This window comes from Biomphalaria glabrata, chromosome 2, assembly GCF_947242115.1.
Source record: "Biomphalaria glabrata chromosome 2, xgBioGlab47.1, whole genome shotgun sequence".
Classification (NCBI taxonomy): Eukaryota; Metazoa; Mollusca; class Gastropoda; family Planorbidae; genus Biomphalaria; species Biomphalaria glabrata.
The window spans coordinates 1,195,447-1,215,267 of NC_074712.1; the positions used below are offsets into that span (position 1 = coordinate 1,195,447).

The window sequence follows — 19,821 nt, forward strand, 5'->3', positions numbered from 1 at the left end:
ATATATATAAAATATTTATACTAATTTTTATAATAAAATTAATAATGTGACTTATGTAATGCTGTTAACAAACATAATGTAGAATTTTGAGAACTTAACAGGCGTAAAACAGAACTACTTCTTCTTTATCTAGCCAGCTTTTTGCTGCTGAGCTGTGAGCTCTTTTGCAGACTGCACCAAAGAAAAATAGTATGCTGTTTTCTTCAGTTGTTCAGCACTGCCATACAGAGTGTTGGTTATGTTGGGCTGTAGTGGTAGTAGGGTCTCCTAAGGTGGATTAGACAGGATGGGGCATTCAAAAAGGATATGGTTTACGACTTCATAAGGGTGGGTGCAGTGTCATAGCGGTGACCGGGTGGAAACGGTCATGAAAGGAAACAATTAGGTCAAATGTGTAGCGAAAAAAAAAGACTCCAGTGGGAGTGGCTAAAGGGTGCTAGACTTTACCGATTGCACTGTTCAGGGTTGTAAAAGAGCTCCCACAACCTTGAAAACGTCCAGGCGCTGTTCCTCAATGGGCCATTTCATAAACAGCGTCAAAATAGGCACGAGTAAGACCATTCCAGGCAGAACACACTGGTGAGAGGGAGCTCTTGTCTGCTTCTGCTGGCCTAGGGTTTCAAGAGCCTATGGCAAAACTCTACCTGGCAATTTCAAATTGGTATGATCTGAAAGTCTGCTACAGAAAAGACAAAGAAAAGTGTATCTCTTACACTTTCTTGTGCACTTCTGCCATATGCAGAAATGTGAATTTACAAATGATTCTGCACAAGGTATCTGTAAGTGAAAAGTACAGCCAAATTCAAGAATGTTACTCCAATATACAAAGCAAAGAACTTTCAATGCTTGTGTAGTAATTATGACATGTAGCAAATTACTCCAAGTAAAATCAGGCTATATAAGATTCAAGAGACTTTAAAGACTATGGATATACAAAGTGAAGAACAACATAAAATAGTGTGAAAAAGGCTTTTGAATGGAATGCACAAAGGAGGCAAAGGCTGGGAGACCAAAGATGGTAAAATTTATATTATTCTTTCTTTTGCCTTAGATTTTATATATATATATATATATATATATATATATTGCAGCAAGTAATAGCCTATATATTTAGCTTTAATGCAAGTCCTCCAAGCGCGTCTGGGAAAATGGTAAATTGACCACAGCGACCAAAATCCTAGTCTACAACGCTTGTGTTGTGAGCACTCTCCTTTATGGCAGTGAAAGCTGGTCAACATTGTGACAAGAGGGACAATAAGGGTGGCTACCTTTATTTTTTTTTTATTAGAGTTAGCCCCCTTTATTACTTGAGTCCCTGTCAATTGTTTACGATTGCCACTCTCTCTTGAGCCTTTCAACTGACCAGTGTATTTTGAATTAAATCTATATACTGTTTAACTCATACTTGTGTTGTACTATTGTTGTGTTACTCAAGAGGAGTGTGCCACTGTTGTGGGAAGAGTATTTCGATAATGAGCTAAGTAGATTTTATCAATTTGTTAGTACTAAATTGATTTAAATGTAAATGGTATAGGTCTACTTAGTCTCTTATCCTCTTCTGTATGTTTTTTTTTTTAAAGACATATTTTGTTAAGATACGAGACAGTAGTGTGTCTCATGAATGACGTCATTTCATTGTTAATCTATGTATGATATTATTGTAAACTAATGTAAACCCTCGCTTTGGTTTTTGACATAAAATGTCTCATGAATGACGTCATTTCATTGTTAATGCATGTATGGTATTATTGTAAACCATCTTTTTGGTTTTGCGGCATAAGACATTATTGTGCCTCTACGATGGTGGTCCTTTCATTATATTGACCGGAAACTGTTTTGCTACTTTGCTTAGTTTCATTATGTCATTTTCTTTTGGTGAGCCTTTATTGCCATTTATATTTTTCATGATCTTTTCCTTTTGTTTGTAAATAAACTCCTTTTTTTTTTGTTGCAACTGAAATCTCAGAATTATTATTTGTTTGTCTCGGTAGTATTATACATCTAGATGCTATAGTTATTAGCCTAGATAATATAATTGGGACCACAAAGTACCACTGGACTAACTTGCCAGTACAGTACAGGTCACTGGTCTTATGACCTTTCCTATTTCTAGGTCACAAACATACATGTACCAAGAGCACAGATTGAATAGTTTCCACTTGCGCTGCCTGAGATGCATAATGGGCATCTCTTGGAGGGACCATATCTCCTATCAGGAAGTTTTGAGATTGGCCAATATGAACAGCATGTATGCTCTCCTGACACAAAGAAGATTAGGCTGGCTCGGACATGTCACTCGCATGCCAGATGGTAGAATCCCGAAAGATATCTTATATGCTGAGCTTGTGGAAGGAGTCAGACCCAAGGGCCGCCCAAGACTAACATATAGAGATGTCTGCAAGCGAGACATGAGAGCCACAGGCATCAGCAAAAGTATGTGGGAAAACAGCCAAAGACCGGAGTGCATGGAAACAGACTGTGCGTGCTGGGACAACCCTTGCTGAGAACAAAAGAATTGAAGCGGCCTTAATAAAGTGGGAAAAAAAGAAAGTTGCCATGTCCGTTAGCCCTAAATCAGAGGCATACACATGTACGAATTGTGGCAAAGTCTGCCGTTCTAGAATTGGCTTGATTAGCCACACCAGATTCTTCCCCGTCTCAAGATTAAGCCAAAACCAGTGACTCATTTGGGCGCATCCATTGCCTTTCGAGACAAAAGGAGCCATATATAATGCAAGTATAGCATTAAAATCTATTCTCTTATAAAAAATATCTTATTTAAAAAAACCTGAAATGCAAAAGTGGGTATCCCTTAATCAGCACTGCTGAGGAAATGTATTACATTCCAATTCATTTTCTATTGATAAATTCTTAAATTACAATGGCTGAAAAAGTGAATACACTTGAAATGAAAATAAAAAAAACTTTCACTTTAATTTGTAGCCTATTGTGACACTTTTTGATACTCTATCTCTTCTTTACAAATTATGTAATACACACAGCAGGCTGTCATGTGACAGTTTTCCTCGTTGTTTTATCAATATTATCACGTGGCTAAATGTTGTTTGTTTACGATTGGTGAATGAGGTCCATTGTTCAATGACTTAAATTCTATACCATTCACTATTGGGCTAAGTCAAAGACATGTTTTTTTTGGCCGACTTGGGCAACCCATTCCAATGATTCCATGCTCTAATTAGTGACAATTAGTCTAATACAGAAATAGCACTATAGATGAGTATAGAGTCACTAGAGGTCTGGCCACTAAGCTAAGCATTGGATTATTTGGATCTAGTAATTAGGTAATGCAAGTAATAGTAAATATGATCTAGATCTAGTTAGTTACTAGTTATAACTAGTTATAAAGCTTTTTAGCTAGGCAAGGACTGACTGAACTGAAGCACAACTGCACAGTGAAGTTGAAATTGATTTTGACTCAGTCTGAGCATTTCATTTTCTACCAATGTGTCCTCCTTTCCTCCTACTCAGCTACTGTACTACTCCTGACTCCTAGGTCTAGATCTACACCTAGCATTTATTTAGATCTAGAGTCTAGAGTTACAGTAAACTGATTTGATTAGTAATAGTCTAAATAGTATTTAAAGTACTGATGCTGAGTGATGATAGTGATAGTCTATCGCCATGTCTGACTTTATCATATGACTGGCATATGAATTGAATGAATCTACTATTAGTATTTAGACTCTATCTACTTTTAAAACGGTTTAACTACTTAACTTCTTAAGTTTAAGACCATTTAAGTCAACTTCAATCTAGTGTCTAGATCTAGATCTACAATTACATTACAATGATTACATCATGATCATGAGTCGATCATCTACCAAATCTATCTACCTATTGCTTCGAGCTCATCAGCATATTCGAGCTCAAACGAGTCATCCATTTATATAGACGTATAGATCTAGATCTAAGTCTATATTTAAAAGAAAGCAGCAAAAATACTAATCTAGATTAGATCTCTAGATTTATTCATGACATCAGAAGTTGTTTACAATTCTTCCCGCCATCTTGTTTGTTTCGTTTCGCTATAAGAGGGAGAATTCATTTTTTACATCACAGACTAAACAAATGTAGACCAGGGAACTCGATTTGTAGATATAGATTCTATATAGACTATAGAGTCTAGATCTAGATCTCTTGCCCTATGCAGTCTTAGACTTAAGACTGAGTCTATGCCTAGATCTAGTCTATATATTCAAAATATTAGACTTTATATTTATATATAGCCTTATATGCCTATGTAGATCCATATAGGGCAATATAGGCATTGGTTCCTTCACAACTTCCTTGTCATTGCCAGAAGTCCCTAATCCTAATGGATTTAAGCACTCCACTACTTGCCATACTCTCAAATACTTTGAAATAGCATTTGAAAACCTGTTCAACTCCTGTCCTTCACGTGTGGTTCGGATTTCGAACCCGGGCAGGAGGGGCTTGTTAGCCATGTCTGGCTACCCACCCAGGAGAAGGAAAACTCCGAATTCAAATCTCTGCTACCTTGCATTAGTTGCAGCTATATATTGTGCAGGCAGTCAACCCAGAGGAAAATTCAGGAACCGGCTAGCCTTAGGCAGTTTGCAGTACTCAGTACTAGATCTACACCCTGACATAGCTTGCGACGCCGCTGACCCCAAGCTGCATCGTAAGGTGACCAGACGTCCCGACTTAAGCGTGACGGTCCCGCTGAGAACCGTCTGTCACACTTTTCATAAAATGTCCGGGCGGGACAGTCAATGTCCCGCTTTCATTTTTTTTTTCATTAAGGTACACCAATTCGCAGCCGGTAAAAGGTACCATTTTGTCTATCATATAATAAGGCTAGTCTTCGACTCCGAAGATTAGTGAGAAATGCAGTATTGCCAATGGCTGCGCAGTCCCAGCTGTGACCTACATTTTTTGCCACAACCAGGGCAAGCATAACCATTGTCCTCAGGCGGTCGATTTAGATTTTCTGTTCCGCCAAACTCTAGCCTGAAGGCGTCCAAAAGCGCTACTGGCCCTGGCCAGGTGGTTATCAACTTACCTTGAAAGTGAGGCGTCATTTGACACTATACTACCTAGATATGTGAAGTGATCTACCGCATTAAGAGGCTGTCCGTTTACGTTGATCCTTGGGGCTGAGTATGTTTTGTTGGGCGACTTCTGGAACATGACTTCTGTTTTCCCGAGGTTTATAGATAGACCGAAAGAGGCGGCAGCGTAGGCAAATTCGTTTACCGCGTTCTTTAGGTCATGTTCATTGTGAGCTAGCAGGGCGCAATTAATCATCGGCATAGAGAAGCTCCGTTATGACCATCTCCTTTGTTTTTGTATGGGATAGTAGACATCGAAGATTGAACACATTGCCGTCAGAACGAAACCGGATATAGGCCTAGATGCCATCGTGCAATCGCTGCCTCATTTGACCCAGCATTACGCCAGAGAAGATAGCGAATAGAGTAGGAGCAAGTACACAGCCCAGCTTCACGCCATTTTCTATTGGGAAGTGATCAGAAAGGGCACCATTGTGTCTGATCTGGCCTCTTTGTCCCACGTGAAACTGCTTGAGAATGGATGGGAACGTAGATGGGCATCCCAGCCTGGCCAAAATCCTCCACAAACCATCGCGACTGACCGTGTCGAAAGCCTTGGTGAGGTCCACAAAGGCAGCGTATAGGTTTAAGTTCTGCTCTTTGCATTTTTCTTGTAATCGTCGCAGAACAAATATCATGTCAGATATAGGCCTACCTCTACCGGCTCTGAAACCACATTGGCTTTTAGATAAGACCTCGTCCACTAAAGAGTGGGTTAGTCGGTCGAGCAAAACTCAAGAAAGGATCTTTCCTGCTACTGACAGAAGTGTAATGCCTCGATAGTTGGAGCAGTTAGACTTGTCACCCTTTGGCCTTTTTGTATAGGGATATGATAATAATAATAATCTTTATTGTCCGTATGGAAATTTGTCTTACAATTTGTGCATTACACCAAACAAAAAACATTATAACTTTAAGAAACCAAAGTGTACATTCACACCAGACGCACTCATAATTTACATGTGACTAAGTTTATACCAGATTGTTCTTATTTAATGATTTGATTGCCAGGGGAACAAAAGAGTGTTTGTGTCTGTTTGTCTTTGTTATCGGTGTCTTGTATCTCTTTTGTGATGGTAAAATCACAAAATCCTGACTCAAAGGATGATTCTTTTTTTCGAGGATCTTGTTAGCTTTTTTTTTTATAGATGTTTGTCTCAAACAACTGCCCAAATGGAGAAATGATTACGGAGTCTCGAAGTTTAGATGGGACTACGCACTTCTCCCAGCATAGAGCGAACAAGTCTGTTAGCCTCTCGGTTAGGGCGACACCACCCATTTTAAATATTTCAGCGTCAATCAGAGCCAGGTGCCTTGTGTTTTTTTTAGTTTAGATATTCCTGTCTCAATTCCCTCAGATGTCGGTAGGTCGTCGAGCTCCTCTCTCATAGTTTTCTGGGGGACATTTGCCAGCGATTCCTCCGATACGTGCCTTTTATCACCAAACAGCATACTGTAGTGTTGTGTCCAGCGATTTAGTATGTCTGCCTTGTTAGTTAATAGGGTAGAACCATCGGATGATCTTAGCGGTGCTGTAGCCTGGTAAGTTGGGCACATCGAAGCGACTCATAGACACTATCATATATATAGTTTTCCATAATAATCGTTTTCAATCAAATGTGAAGCATACGTAACTACAGTTTTAACCCCAAAATAATGATATAAGTAAAGAAGCTTTGTGGTCTATAAAGGGTAAACTATGTTGTATCCAATGTGTAGGTCTCCTGGTTTGACTGTATGTTGTTCCCCATACGCAGGTCACTTATAAGGGTTTGACTATGTGTTGTACACTATTTGAATCTATGTGTTGCACCGATTTGCACTCAATGTATAGGTCCCTAAGGGTTTGACTTTATATGTTTTACCGAATGTATAGGTCCCTAAAGGTTTGACCCTGTGTCAGTACCTAAAAGAAAATGAAACTAAATGACAGGTATCAAGACATCACATTGTAGACAAAGAAAATCAAATAAAAGACAACCACCAAGTGCTTTATTTATTTAATGGTTCCCATTTTGGCACACAGCAATCAAAATTCTAAAAACTGTTTTAGTAAAAATATTGAAACAAACTTGAAGATTAAAACATTGACACATAGATAGTATCTCTGTAGTTGTTGTCAAATTCAACTTGTGGCTGTTTTTTTTTTTTTTTTAATGACAATTAAAATTAATTAACTCCAATTTTGAAATTTGTTTTAAATATTCATAATGATTCAAAATCTTGAAATTAAAATCTCTTGAACAGATCAGTTTCAAATTTAAGTTACAAATGGCACTGTATATAAAAAATCTTAGTACTCAAACAACTAAAAATACTGACCTCTTATATTAAATTATACAAGAATATCTGCAAACACATTAATTTCAATATACGCCACCATTAGAGTACAAGTATAGAATATTTGTTTCAGATTTATATGATATGATAGTAATCAGTTTCATAAATCATTTCATAAATAATTATTTCTCTAAACAATTTCAAAAGAATCAATTCAGTTGAATAATACATAATTTTTCTTATAATGAATAGATTTTTGGCACATTAGGACAATTTAGGAAATGTCATTTCTTATAATGAAAGAATATACACAAAACTAAAAACCTAATAAAAAAATCCAGGTAGGACTCAATACCTTACTAGAAACAATTTAGTAAATGTTGTCACCATTCCATAAGCCTGGCATTTGAAACCTTCATATGAATTAAGTAAAATATTATCCTATGATTCTTAACATTTTATTCAATTTGTAATTGGTAATGTTCTGTTTCAGCTGGTAAACATATAGGATAAAAATTCTTAACATTTTATTCAATTTGTAATAGGTAATGTTCTGTTTCAACTGGTAAACATAATGTAGCATGTCAAGGACACAAAACATAAGTGCCTAAGTAGGCAGGACTGGAGAGAGGTGTATCACAGATGTTACTTGCTATAAAACTGAACAGAAGAATTGGAAGAAAACAAATGGATGTGATATGAACAAAATGTAACTGTGCATACAAGTTTAAACACAAATAGGAATAACTTTCTATAGTGCATTTCTACTGTGTAACATTTATGTATTCTCCAAGTGAAAACATAAGCCAGTAGTTAAAAGTCTTTACTTCTATGGTACACAGCATGTATTTAACTTTACATACTTTGAACACAAAAAAAATCATCCTACACAACTCCATGCAAGTAAGCACAAACACACACATATATAGATATAAATAAAGATTTTTAATTTATAAACTACACTGCAAAGCTATCAACACTTTATATTTTTAAAAACATCTTAACTTATTTTGAGTTGAAAATTCATAAAAAAAATAAATATATGATCTTTTCATATTTAGATCTTGTAGATTAAAAATGCTGAATTGATTGAATATTATGGAGTAAATAAATGACTGGTTGAACAGAAATTAATTTAGGACTATGTTTGAAATAAAAAATAAAAGCATGATAATCTGGCTACAGATGGTCAATATAACAGGGGATTATCATTTGTCTGGCCATTACATACTTGTTATTGAAAATGGGCGGTTGTGAAAAAAAAAATCAATATAAAATACTGGTAGCAATAAAATGAAATAAAGTATTGCAAATAAAATTAAGTCATTTAATTTACATCATGTAATCTACTGTAAGCAGGGCGAAATAAAAGGTCACCTGATAAGTCACGATAAATAATCCATTCAAATTGAATCAGGGCCCGATGTGGAAATGTTTGGTCCATACTAAGCAGTCAAATATTTCAACCAAAGAAACAAATCTTTTTATTCATTATAAGTCTACAAACATATAACAGAAAGAGAAGAATATATTCTTTCGACCTGTGGCATTCCAATTTTAAAATAGTGATGGACACCATTTTACTAAAATACTTCTAAGTTTTGGAACGAAAAAATGGACCAGACATTTGTGAATAGTAGGAGTCAATATGTAGAATTTTTAAACTGATTATTTAAAGACTTTAAAAAAAAAAAAAAAAATACATAGTTCAATTTACAGACTAGCATAAAAATGTATGTATAGAATTCTTAGTGAAAAGCAATTTCAAAATATAAAAAAATAGAATCATTGGTGTCAAATAGAGGCTTACAAAACGATAAAAAAAAAAAAATACACATGCATAACAATTAGCCAATCTACAGAGATTAAATACTTCAAAATGCAATGATTAAAGCTAATAGATAGGACTGTTAGGTTTTTTGGTTTAAATATATATATCAGGCTGATCAATGTGGATCTTTTAACATTTACTGATTGAGCTGTTTTCAAATGTGTACAATATTACAAAATAAAACTTAAGTGTAAATACTTTGATGATGTCACTGACCTTTGTCTAGAATCATACAATATTTTGAATACCATGAGTCATAATATCATAAATATAGTAAAGAGTTCAACTGGTCTGTATGAAAATCACACTTTATAAATGAACTGTATAAAATTGTATGGTATCACATAGTGATTAATTCTACCACAGTAAACATCTATAATTTATGCCTACCATTCAAAAGTAGGCAATATAATTATCAATCAGAGCTGCCAACTTCAAGAGATTAAAATAATGATATCTATATTTTTTTGTCTTATCTAGACATATCACTTCAACTACTGTGGTGTGTATAGAACTGGCCAAATAAGTAAAAGATTATATATATATATATATATATATATATTATGGCTTTTATATAGCGCTACTTTCATGCTTATAGCATGCTCAGAGCGCTTTGGTCAAATCTCAATTTTGGACCAGTGGGGGGAGAGGGTATGTAGGAGAAGGTTTTTCTGTGCTGCTTTCAGGCACTCAGTAAACACAAATCTGCCCAAGTCGGGTGTCGAACCTCGAGCCCCCTTCATAGTTAGCCAAGCCAAGCTAAGTACACTTAGCCTCTCGACCACGCTTCCAAGTTACCCAGAAACTGTTCTTAATTTTATACTAATACAAGTCTAGTGGTGTGTATAGAACTGGCCAAATAAGTAAAAGATTACCCAGAAACTGTTTCTTAATTTAATACTATACAAGTCTACCAATTCATCAATTGTGTACAATTTAAGTAATAGAAAATAAAGGATGAGAGAATGACATCAAAGAGAGGACCAACTTCTGCATAGCAAACATGCTGAAAACAGACAGAAGTTATGAAGTTGTACAGAACCAGCAGCCATCTAAATATTTTTGTGAAAAACCTTTGCAACAAATATTTGTATTCTGATGTAATTACTATTATCTGCTTTACATAAAGGAATGGATGGGCCTCTCTATGGAAGCGACTCAAATCGAGAAATGGAGAAAAACGGTGGACAGATCATGTGATGCCCCATCAGACTAAGGAGCAGGTGAAGGGGGATATCCACTGACTAATTAGATATACACATTTTTTTAAAAAACACATTATTAAAAAAAAAAAATACATATAGGGTTGTGCTCCACTAGCACACTCAACTATTTGTATTCAGTTTGAAACACAAAAAGTGTCAACTAGCATACATTTCAAAAAGCAATTGTATACTTTTACCCCCATTGTTTGCACAAGCCACCAATCAATAAAAGTTTGTCAAAGTTGGCAGCTCTGTTTAAACAAAGGGGGTAACTGTAATATAAAAACCACAATTAAAATAATACTCAGGAATTATGCCTGTTCTAATGTCAATACATTGCAATGCTATTTCACGACATTTTGATGTATATAGAAATATTTGACTGATCTCATTCAAATCAGTGAACATATTGCACAAAGGACAAATATAATTAATGAGGAATTCAAATACTTGTGGATAGTTTACATTTCCTAGAACTAAATTCTGAAGCAGAAGAGTGCACATATACATGATGTAAAGATTACAAAAAATGAGTTCTCTCTCCCAAAAGAAAAAAAATAAGATCAATGAAAGTTAAAGAAAAAAAAAATTCAAGTAATTGAAAGTTTGGATCAGGAAACGAGGTATGGAAACAATATTTGATATGTAAAACATACAACTAAACAAAGAAAGAAAATATCTTGTGCTAAGTAAAAAGTGTTAAGATCACATATAAAGAAGTTTATTTTAAAAAAAAAGTATCAGACGTATATAGTGGTTAGTAAAAAAAAAAGAAGGACAAAAAGAGAAAAATCTATTTCATTTCATACCAGTAAAAGGATTATGTCATGATCAGCCATATATTCAGAGTCAATAAAATTTAGTAACAAAAATAACTTTTAAGTTCAACTCTTCAAACCCAAAAATTTAATTATTTACTTCTATTCATAAGAGGTTAATGTTTGAGGAAAATCTGTATCCTTTATTTTAGTATAAGTTCATGGAAACAATAAATTAGATAAACAGTCACGAATAACAGTAAAAAGTTATGTGAAAAAAAAAAGTAGCTAATTGTTATGTTTTTTTTTAATATATTACCGGACTTATTTAGCAGACTTCTTGAACAATGTTAATATAAGTGGAGGGATTAATGAGTAAAAAGGTCAGACTTTCAAAAATACTTGTGAATGTTTTAGTTGTGGGTATCCTAATACTAATGCTTATATAAGTGGAGGGATTAATGAGTAATAAGGTCTGTCTTGTGAATGTTTTTAGTTGTGGGCATCCTAATACTAATGCTTATTTTCAGAATCCCGGAAGATTGACACCTAGTAGATGACTGCAGATGGCCACGAAGTGACAGAATGATCCCACAAACACAAAGCAGTGCCAGATGGCGTGAGCGAAAGGAATGACACCATCCATTTTGAAAAACACGACTCCAAATATGTACATGGCTCCTCCAATACTGAGCTCAACCAGTCCTGACAAGTCTTTCTGTAGACAAAAAAAAATCCAAATTAGACAAACATTCAATACAAAGACTTTAATTAGGATGCATTACAATTCTTCTTGAAACAAGACAATAAAGACTTTTAATTAGGGTAAATATAAATTATTTTAGATTTTTTTATAAAAAGATGTAATAGTTCCCAAAATAAACCTAGGAAAACTTAGTTCTTGTGAGCAAACTCAATCATAGATAAAATAATGTATACATTTAAAAATTATAATAATAATATTAAGTGGCAGATGAACAAGTAAAAAAATATGGGTTAGTGATGAAGGCAAGGTGTGCCCAAATAATTCTGGAAACCAAAGAAGTAAATGTTAACTAAAACCCAAGTAGAAATAGTTATATATGTCTATGTCTATCTGTGATACCAAAACAAAACCTGTGCAAAAGCTTAGGAAAAAATGTTTTTTGGCAATAAAGATGAAATTGAAAAATAATTGAGATCTGGAAGAAAAAAAAACAGACAGTGACTACACACATGCACCCTATAGACTAGAAAGTTCAATGATGACACTTACAAAACCTTCCTGTTATTGGACTTGACAATGCTGAAACTGTAAAGTTCAATCAGTGTCAACAGATATAAGAAACACAAGTCAAACAGATAAGTATCAAGTCTCTTAGGAGTTCCAGCATAAAACTTACCATGTCCATGATACAAATGGCTGGACAAACACCAATAATGAGATAAAAGATGATCTCCAAAAACTTGTATCTGAAGAAATAAGTCATTAAAATTAGTATACAATACATTTGAACATTAAGGTATTTATTTATATAAATATGTGGGGAGTGAGTGGTAAAGTGCTTGGATTCCCAAAGAGGAGTCCTGATTCCAATCCCAGTGAAGATTTGGATTTTGAATTTCATGCTTTTCAGGGTGCCACTGAGTCCAACCAACTCTTATGCATACCTGACATTGATTGGGTAAAAGTAATGGCAGATGATCGTTGTTATGGCCTCGACACCCTGTGAGCTACAGAAACATGATCTTTACATCATCTGCCCCATAGATCGCAATAATATATACTGAATAGCATACTTTACCTTAACTTTTATAAATATAGGTAAATTATTATTTTTTTATTATCAAATTTCAATAAAGAGCAGAATAAATAGAACTAATGAAATATTTTTTATCTGTTATATTAAGCTTGAAATCTTGACACTTCTATGTACCGTATCAAATGTTGCTGATTGATGTAGGATGCTAATGTACTTTAAGATGTGGTTAATTTTGTTAGTTTATTTCTCACATTAAGTATTACTGGTAAGGGATGAGGGAAACTTTCAATCAAGCAACTAAAAAAAAGAGAAAAAAATGCCACAAACTAATTTTGTAATTAAGCTGTTCAACGGAACAATATTAAGTCACCTGATGATATCTTATATGCAATTAATGTCATGGTGACCTACTGTGCAATTATAGTAATAATAAAATAACAGTAAAAAAATGGATACCAGTTCATATAGAACTAGAGGAAATGAGAAGGCTGACACACTCGCCAAGAGTGGGAGAACAAACTCACAAAAAACCATCGCGCTCTATCCAGAAGAAATGAAGACACTAATAGCAAATAAAATAACTGAGAAATGGACAAGCTCTCATCCAAATCACAAGAAAGATGATGCCTATTATAAGCTATCCTGACAAGATCAACGTCTAATCTTTTGACTCAGGACCGAACACAACAGAATGTGACCAACATATGTACCAGAAGCTCAAAATTGGAACCAGTGAAATCTGCCCATGTGGAGTGTCACCAGAGAATGCTGACCATGTCCTCCAAAAATGCACTCTTTACCAAGAGGCCTGTACAAGACACTGGCCCTAAAATACCCCAATAGAAAGAAAACTATATGGGGACTTCTCTGATTTGGAAACCACTGCGCAGTTCATCTCATATATTGGTCTAGTCATCTGAACACTCCAACATAAACATGAGAACGAAGAAGAAGTAAAACAATAGATATGATGGAGTTAGGGTTAGCAATTAAAAATGATAAGGTTAAGTGATTATATAAAAAATGATTAAGATGAAGTGATTATAAAATAACAGTAAACAATGATTATGTTGTTTTACTTACTTTTCATGATACAGATAGGCATAAGAGACTCCCAGAAGGGCCATTCCCCAAACTAAGCACAGAAATTCTTCAGACCATGAATGAAATTCTTTCAAGAGCAACCTGGCAAGTTTGACAAGTCATGTTTTAATTTTGTCTCATATTTCTTCAACATATAAAAAAAAAAAAACTTTTTCAGCATCAACCCATCTATTTTTTACAACCAGATTAGATCATATAAATAAATGGAATAGTTTAACCACTAATTACTGATAAGGAGTAGACTAGGATTAACATTGTAGCTCTCTTCTTGTTCATTATTCCTCCTCCTTTGCCAGTTTGAAATTTTAGAGTTTAGTAAGTTTTACCCCTCTTTCAGACCTTGCGATCTATAGGCTGGATGATAAGGTCATCTGTTTCTTAGGGCCAATGGTTAACGAGCAGCGTGTCATAGGGTCAGCACAATGACCAACTGCCTTTACTTTCACCATATCAAGTCAGGCATCCATTAGAGTTAGGTGGCCTCAGGAGTGCCCTAAAAATCCCAAAATTCAAAATCCCAGTCATCACAGAGATTTGAACCCAAGTGAGAGATTTATAGAATTTCCCTTCAAACAAATTATTCTTGAAATAAATTAATTTTGTCTTATAAATTTAGAGACAAACTCTGCGAAGTAATTGGCTTTCTAAGTAATTCAGGCAACTTGATTCATGTTCTAATGGGTATTATGGAAGAAAGAGCACTAGACATATAATTTGTCTTTATAGGGTATGCAATGTTCATTTATTAGTCTTATACAGTATTTAATATCTGAAAGAACCACTTCATAGTCTATAACAGAAATAATGTGTAAATGAAAAGTGACAAAAGATTACCAAATTACCAAGGAGTGTAGGAAGAAGCTATGAAGATGTATATCACTGCTCTGTCCCCAATATGAAAAGTTCTCCTCCACAACCTGTAACAATCATGCACAATGTCAGCTTCCATAAACATTACTTCACTATATGAGAGAAAGAAGACCCATGAAGAATATCTCTCTAACGAAATAAGGCAAAATAAATACATTTTCTTGTTTCTAAAACAATTCTGACAAATAGTGAAAAACAAAGAAATAGCGATAAGTTCCATCCACTGCTCAAACCTTAGACTTTTCTAAATTTCTATATAGCGGATCAATAGTTATCTTCTGGTGCTGCTATCTGTTAGTTTGCTTTACATGCTTCGGATGTTTCTTCAGAATTTTGAAGATTATTACATCATAGCCCAAACCTTCAGCAGGAAAGTTGGGGATGGAGGTGGGCAAGGTTCAAACCCACAACCATCAAGACGACAGTCCAGAGCACAATACATGACCAGGCAGTCATGTTTAGTTGTCTATTATCATTGATTTGTTAAAGCACTTAGTTTTCTAAATGTCATCTATCTACTAAGTAAACTAAAAATATGTAAAATAGTAACTATTATCACAACAAAATAATCAAAACAGTTTTAGTCTCATTTCTATTTTAAATATTAAAAAACACATTATAATAAAAAAATATATAAATAAGACTTAGTATTTTATTTCTATGTTTCAACTTACGGAAACTGCCCAGTATACGAGAGAATATGAAATATTGTGGATGTGGAGAAGAGAAGAACAAGGGCTGAGCCGTAGACCAAAGTGGTTGTCACCTGAAGTCCATTGACCGAAACACACACCATAAATATCAGTGCCAGGACACTGGGTAGGATCCAGACCTGTCAGATAGAGAATTGTGGAATCTATACATCTGAAAATGGTGGTGGGATGAGTTGATAAGTGGCAATAAATACTTGGCCATATATCTAGGGGGGTTCAAGTTCTGAGTACACAGCACAGAAACCTTCTTACAGATACCCCCAACAGGTCCACAAAAGAAATTGGACCACAGTGCACTGAGCATACTATAAGCATCAAAGTTGCGGTATACAAAAGCAATTAAAAAAAAAACTGCATAAATTGCAACAAATATAATAATAATAAAGCTTGTCTTCGAGTCCAAAGATTAATGAGGAATGCAGTATTTTCCGTGGCTACGCAGCCCCAGCTGTGATGTGACCTGAATATTTTGCCACATCCAGGGCAAGCATAACCATTGTCCGCTGGTGGTCAATTAAGATTTTCTTTTCCCTGTCTGCGTCTGTCCTTAGCAGCAGATCTGAGACCAAAAGAAAATCTGCCACAAATAAAGAATGCAAGAAACTCTAGTTTACATACCCCATGGGAGATGACATTTGCCAAGTGCTCTACGTCTGTGGGTTGGTACTGCTGCCCTGGCTCTGCGGGACGATTTTTCAGCCTTAAAAACAAGTTATAAAAACAACAAAGTTATCTCAAAATAATTTAAAAGATTAATTCATTAAACAACTTATATAACATTATCAGCAAAACAATTCACTGCAATTCTAAATCCCCATCTACAATTTAGTTCCAATGCACAATCAAGCACAATCATTTTATAATAATAAGCCTTAGATTGTATTTTTTTAAACATTGGTATTTTATGTGGGATGTGTGGCTAAGAGGCTAAATACACTAGGGCTTGGCTGGTTCATTGCTAGCATTTACAATACTTACCTAGAGAAATCAGAGTTTGAAGAAATACGACGTAACAATGTGTAGCCACCCATTGTGTTCATCAGTAATGTGGTATTGTTATCAGGCGAGCAGCTTCCTACCAGTACACTAGGAACTGGTACATTGCTGCTACCAGAGAGATAATTTATTCATTCTTTTTGTTGTCTAGATATAGGTCAAGATGTAAAATGATGCTGACTGACTTCATTAATCAAATATGGTTCAAGATAAGTTCACTGCTGAACAAAACATGCTTGGTGCACCTATACAAAATGTAACAAAGTTTTGATAAAAACAAAAGTAAACAAAATCTTCAAATAAATCTGATCATTGTTTGAAAGTGTTACTAAACTGCCATTGTTAGCGATTAGAGACATACTGAGAAAGACACAAAGATAAAGGTACATTCCTTATTCCATATGCTAGGACAAATGCTCCTTCTCCCCTAGTGCTAGTAGAGCATGGAGTGGGTTGCCTGAGCCAGCCAGGAAAACCAATGACTTGGCAGAATTTAAGTCATTGGTTAACATGCATGACTAGATGCATGACTAGATGCATGACGCGAATGACGTAATCATCTTCTTGTTTGAAGTAACATCTGTATTTTATGAGATACGATATTCCATATAGCAGAAGTCGTTTATCTCTACAAGAGGGAGAACTGCGGGGAGGGGGGGGGGACAACTTTTACCCACACAACAGAGACTAACAGGGTAGGGTAGCATAAGGGGAGACATCAAGGTTAGGTCTGGCTAAAGGTAGCAGGGTCAGGGGTAGATAGGATTATGGGAGGAATTCTGATTCTCCATTTTAGGTCCCATATAAATATCATGCCATATTTCATATTACTAGAGAAAGTAGGGCCAGGAGTATAAGTTTCAAAGTATAATATATAATATTGAAGCTATGATGTTAGAATGATTTTTTTCTGAGAATAAACTTTAATCTGTAGTCGAATAATACACATCATAGTCATAGATAAAAAATGACAGAAGAGGTGACTCAATGACTGTAAAAATTTATACTATTTATAGTATACTAATTGTCAAATATATTTAAATTTAAATATTACTAGCTAGGTAGATCTAATATTTATATTTAATACTAGTATTACTAGAATCTAGTATTAGTATTTACTATTAGTATTAGTAGTATTACTATAGTAGCTTCTTATATTTTGGACACCCCATCAAATTCTCCTTCAATGAACGGGTCGCTTTTTTTGTTTGTAATTCATTTGTTTTTATGTTTGGAGCAAAAATCAACGTTTCGGGACTGCGCATGTCCAATTTTAGATAAGTTCCGGTAATTTTGTTCCGTTTTTCCAAAGCAGATGGCAATTTTTTAGATTCTCTGTAACCATGTATGTAAAGCTGTTGTTTTAACCTCCCCCGGCAATTCATACCCATATAAGGGATGAAGGCTATATTATGAGCCTGTTTGATCGTAGGCTGATGGGCATATCAAAATAAGCTTCCAAACATCTTTAGAAAGACATTCCAATCACATTTATACCGTTAGCTGTTAAATAAAATTTAATAAGGGGGTGTACAACGAATAATAATGAATTCAGCTCATTCTCCTTCATTGGACACAGCAAAATCGTAATAAGAAATATTATTGGGATTAATAAATCTATGATTTTTTCAATGAATAAGCTTGACCTAGATCGAGATGTCTATAATATATAATTTATGAATGAAAGAAAAAGTGCGGGCTGCTAATTTGAAGCCAGAGACCATGCCCACTGCAGGTGATCACTCCAGATGAGCTGGCAGTGAGGAGAAGTATACACTCAGCTTGTAGTGTCACAACAGGCAGTGGAGGGAAGGGGGAGAGAGTCATGAAAAGAATTATAAGCATCTATGGGAGGGAGGGGGGGTGTTAATGTGTCACAAAACCAACATCCAACTTATGAAAACAAGAAGAGGGTCCTTGGATGGCAATTAAAAGAAAGACAGAGGAAATACATACATGTAGCCAATGTAGCCTAGTTGAAAATATCTTATTTATTAAATTATAATAATTAATTTATCGATATATAATCTATATAGATTTATTTTTGTCTGTTTCTACACATAGATTACATAGGTATATAAATAATAAACTATAAACGATATATATATATATATTCTATATAGATCTATATTCTATAATATTATAGAGTTAGAGAGAGAGAGAGACAGAGAGAGAGTATATGAGGAAATAGACTATAAATACATATTGCAAAAGTGAATCTACTTCTTTTAATACAATCTAAAAAAAAAATTAAGTAACACAGATATAATTTATTAGCAATTACATAGTGGTGTACAATGACGGTGCTCACTGTCCAATTGAGGAGAAAGCCCAAAAACTGCGTTCAATATAGGAGCATGAAGTGACCCACTTTATTTTAAAATAAAATCTTGACTATGAGTGGTAATACAAAGGAATACAGCTATTTTTATAGTCCTTTAGTTGCAGAATAAGAATCTGCTTTCAGTTTTTTTGTAAGTTAAACCGTCACCAAATAAAAAAATAAAATAAAAATTTGACCTAGTTCCCGTAAGTCGGTGTTCAGGTATAAGAATCTACTATATTACTAAATTAGTATATTAGACTAGATCTAGTAGTAATAGTAATACTAATAATATTATTAATTAATAAATATAAATATTATTATTATTAATTATTATAGAATATAGTATAATAGTATTTATACAAGTAGTAAGTGAAGTAGACTATTATTACTATTATATATCATTATAATAATTATATGACTATAAATTAGTATAAAATATAATTATAAATTAATTAGTATTACAAGCGCTCTAGTTTCATATTAAATTATTAAATATCAAAATAAAGATCTAATGGCACAAAAAAGCGAGTTGTACGGATACAATAATAATGGTAATCTATAATAATAAATAAATTACTCTAGCTAGAATCTAGATCTAGAATAATTATATACCGGTGAAAGTATGCACCAGGGCAAGACCGTTGTTATTCAGCCATGGCAAAATAAAGCGGATGTTGCTTAGGACAAAATAAATTCTAGATCTAGGCTAATTTTCGAAAAAAAAAAAAAAAAGAACAGAATATACCGAATTTGATCATATCTGTGATTAGAATTTGTGTTCTGTCAAATAATCAAATAAATGTCACTGTCGGAGACAGAAACCCTGAAAAAGAGAGACCAAAGTCTAATAGAATCTAGATCAAGATATTTATATATATCTCTTGATATATATATATATATATA

The 19,821-nt window shown here is 34.4% G+C and overlaps 2 protein-coding genes across 3 annotated transcripts in view; both read right to left on the reverse strand.

Moving 5' to 3' along the window:
- Positions 1-4,045, reverse strand: part of LOC106071351 (chromosome transmission fidelity protein 18 homolog) — a 28,185-nt gene extending 24,140 nt beyond the window's left edge. The window contains exon 1 of the mRNA XM_056018698.1: positions 3,856-4,045. Coding sequence (XP_055874673.1) covers positions 3,856-3,904 — 49 coding nt within the window. The 5' untranslated portion in view covers positions 3,905-4,045. The remainder of the gene's footprint in view (positions 1-3,855) is intronic.
- Positions 4,046-7,201: 3,156 nt separating this feature from the next.
- LOC106052715 (monocyte to macrophage differentiation factor 2-like) lies at positions 7,202-19,598 on the reverse strand. 2 transcript variants are annotated; one of them, XM_056018715.1, is made up of 9 exons: positions 19,531-19,598; positions 16,575-16,837; positions 16,215-16,296; positions 15,558-15,715; positions 14,856-14,930; positions 13,993-14,094; positions 12,550-12,619; positions 12,423-12,458; positions 11,747-11,885 (listed from the first exon to the last, which is right to left on the reverse strand). In XM_056018715.1, the coding sequence occupies exons 2-8, from the start codon at positions 16,634-16,636 to the stop codon at positions 12,435-12,437; spliced, it is 573 nt and encodes a 190-aa protein (XP_055874690.1). In that variant the 5' UTR covers positions 16,637-16,837; positions 19,531-19,598; the 3' UTR covers positions 11,747-11,885; positions 12,423-12,434. The 2 variants fall into 2 exon arrangements, with proteins under 2 accessions (XP_055874689.1, XP_055874690.1); XM_056018714.1 differs by lacking the exon at positions 12,423-12,458 and having other exon boundaries at positions 7,202-11,885.
- Between the last annotated feature and the right edge of the window lie 223 nt (positions 19,599-19,821).

What these genes read in the sequence shown, in the direction of transcription:
- LOC106052715 (XM_056018714.1), bottom strand. Translation starts at nt 16,636, where the DNA reads ATGAACACAATGGGTGGCTACACATTGTTACGTCGTATTTCTTCAAAC. An exon ending in TCGTATACTGGGCAGTTTCC is followed by an intron (nt 14,931 to 15,557) that starts GTAAGTTGAAAC and finishes TGATTGTTACAG; the next exon opens with GTTGTGGAGGAGAACTTTTC. An exon ending in GCTTCTTCCTACACTCCTTG is followed by an intron (nt 14,095 to 14,855) that starts GTAATTTGGTAA and finishes CAAACTTGCCAG; the next exon opens with GTTGCTCTTGAAAGAATTTC.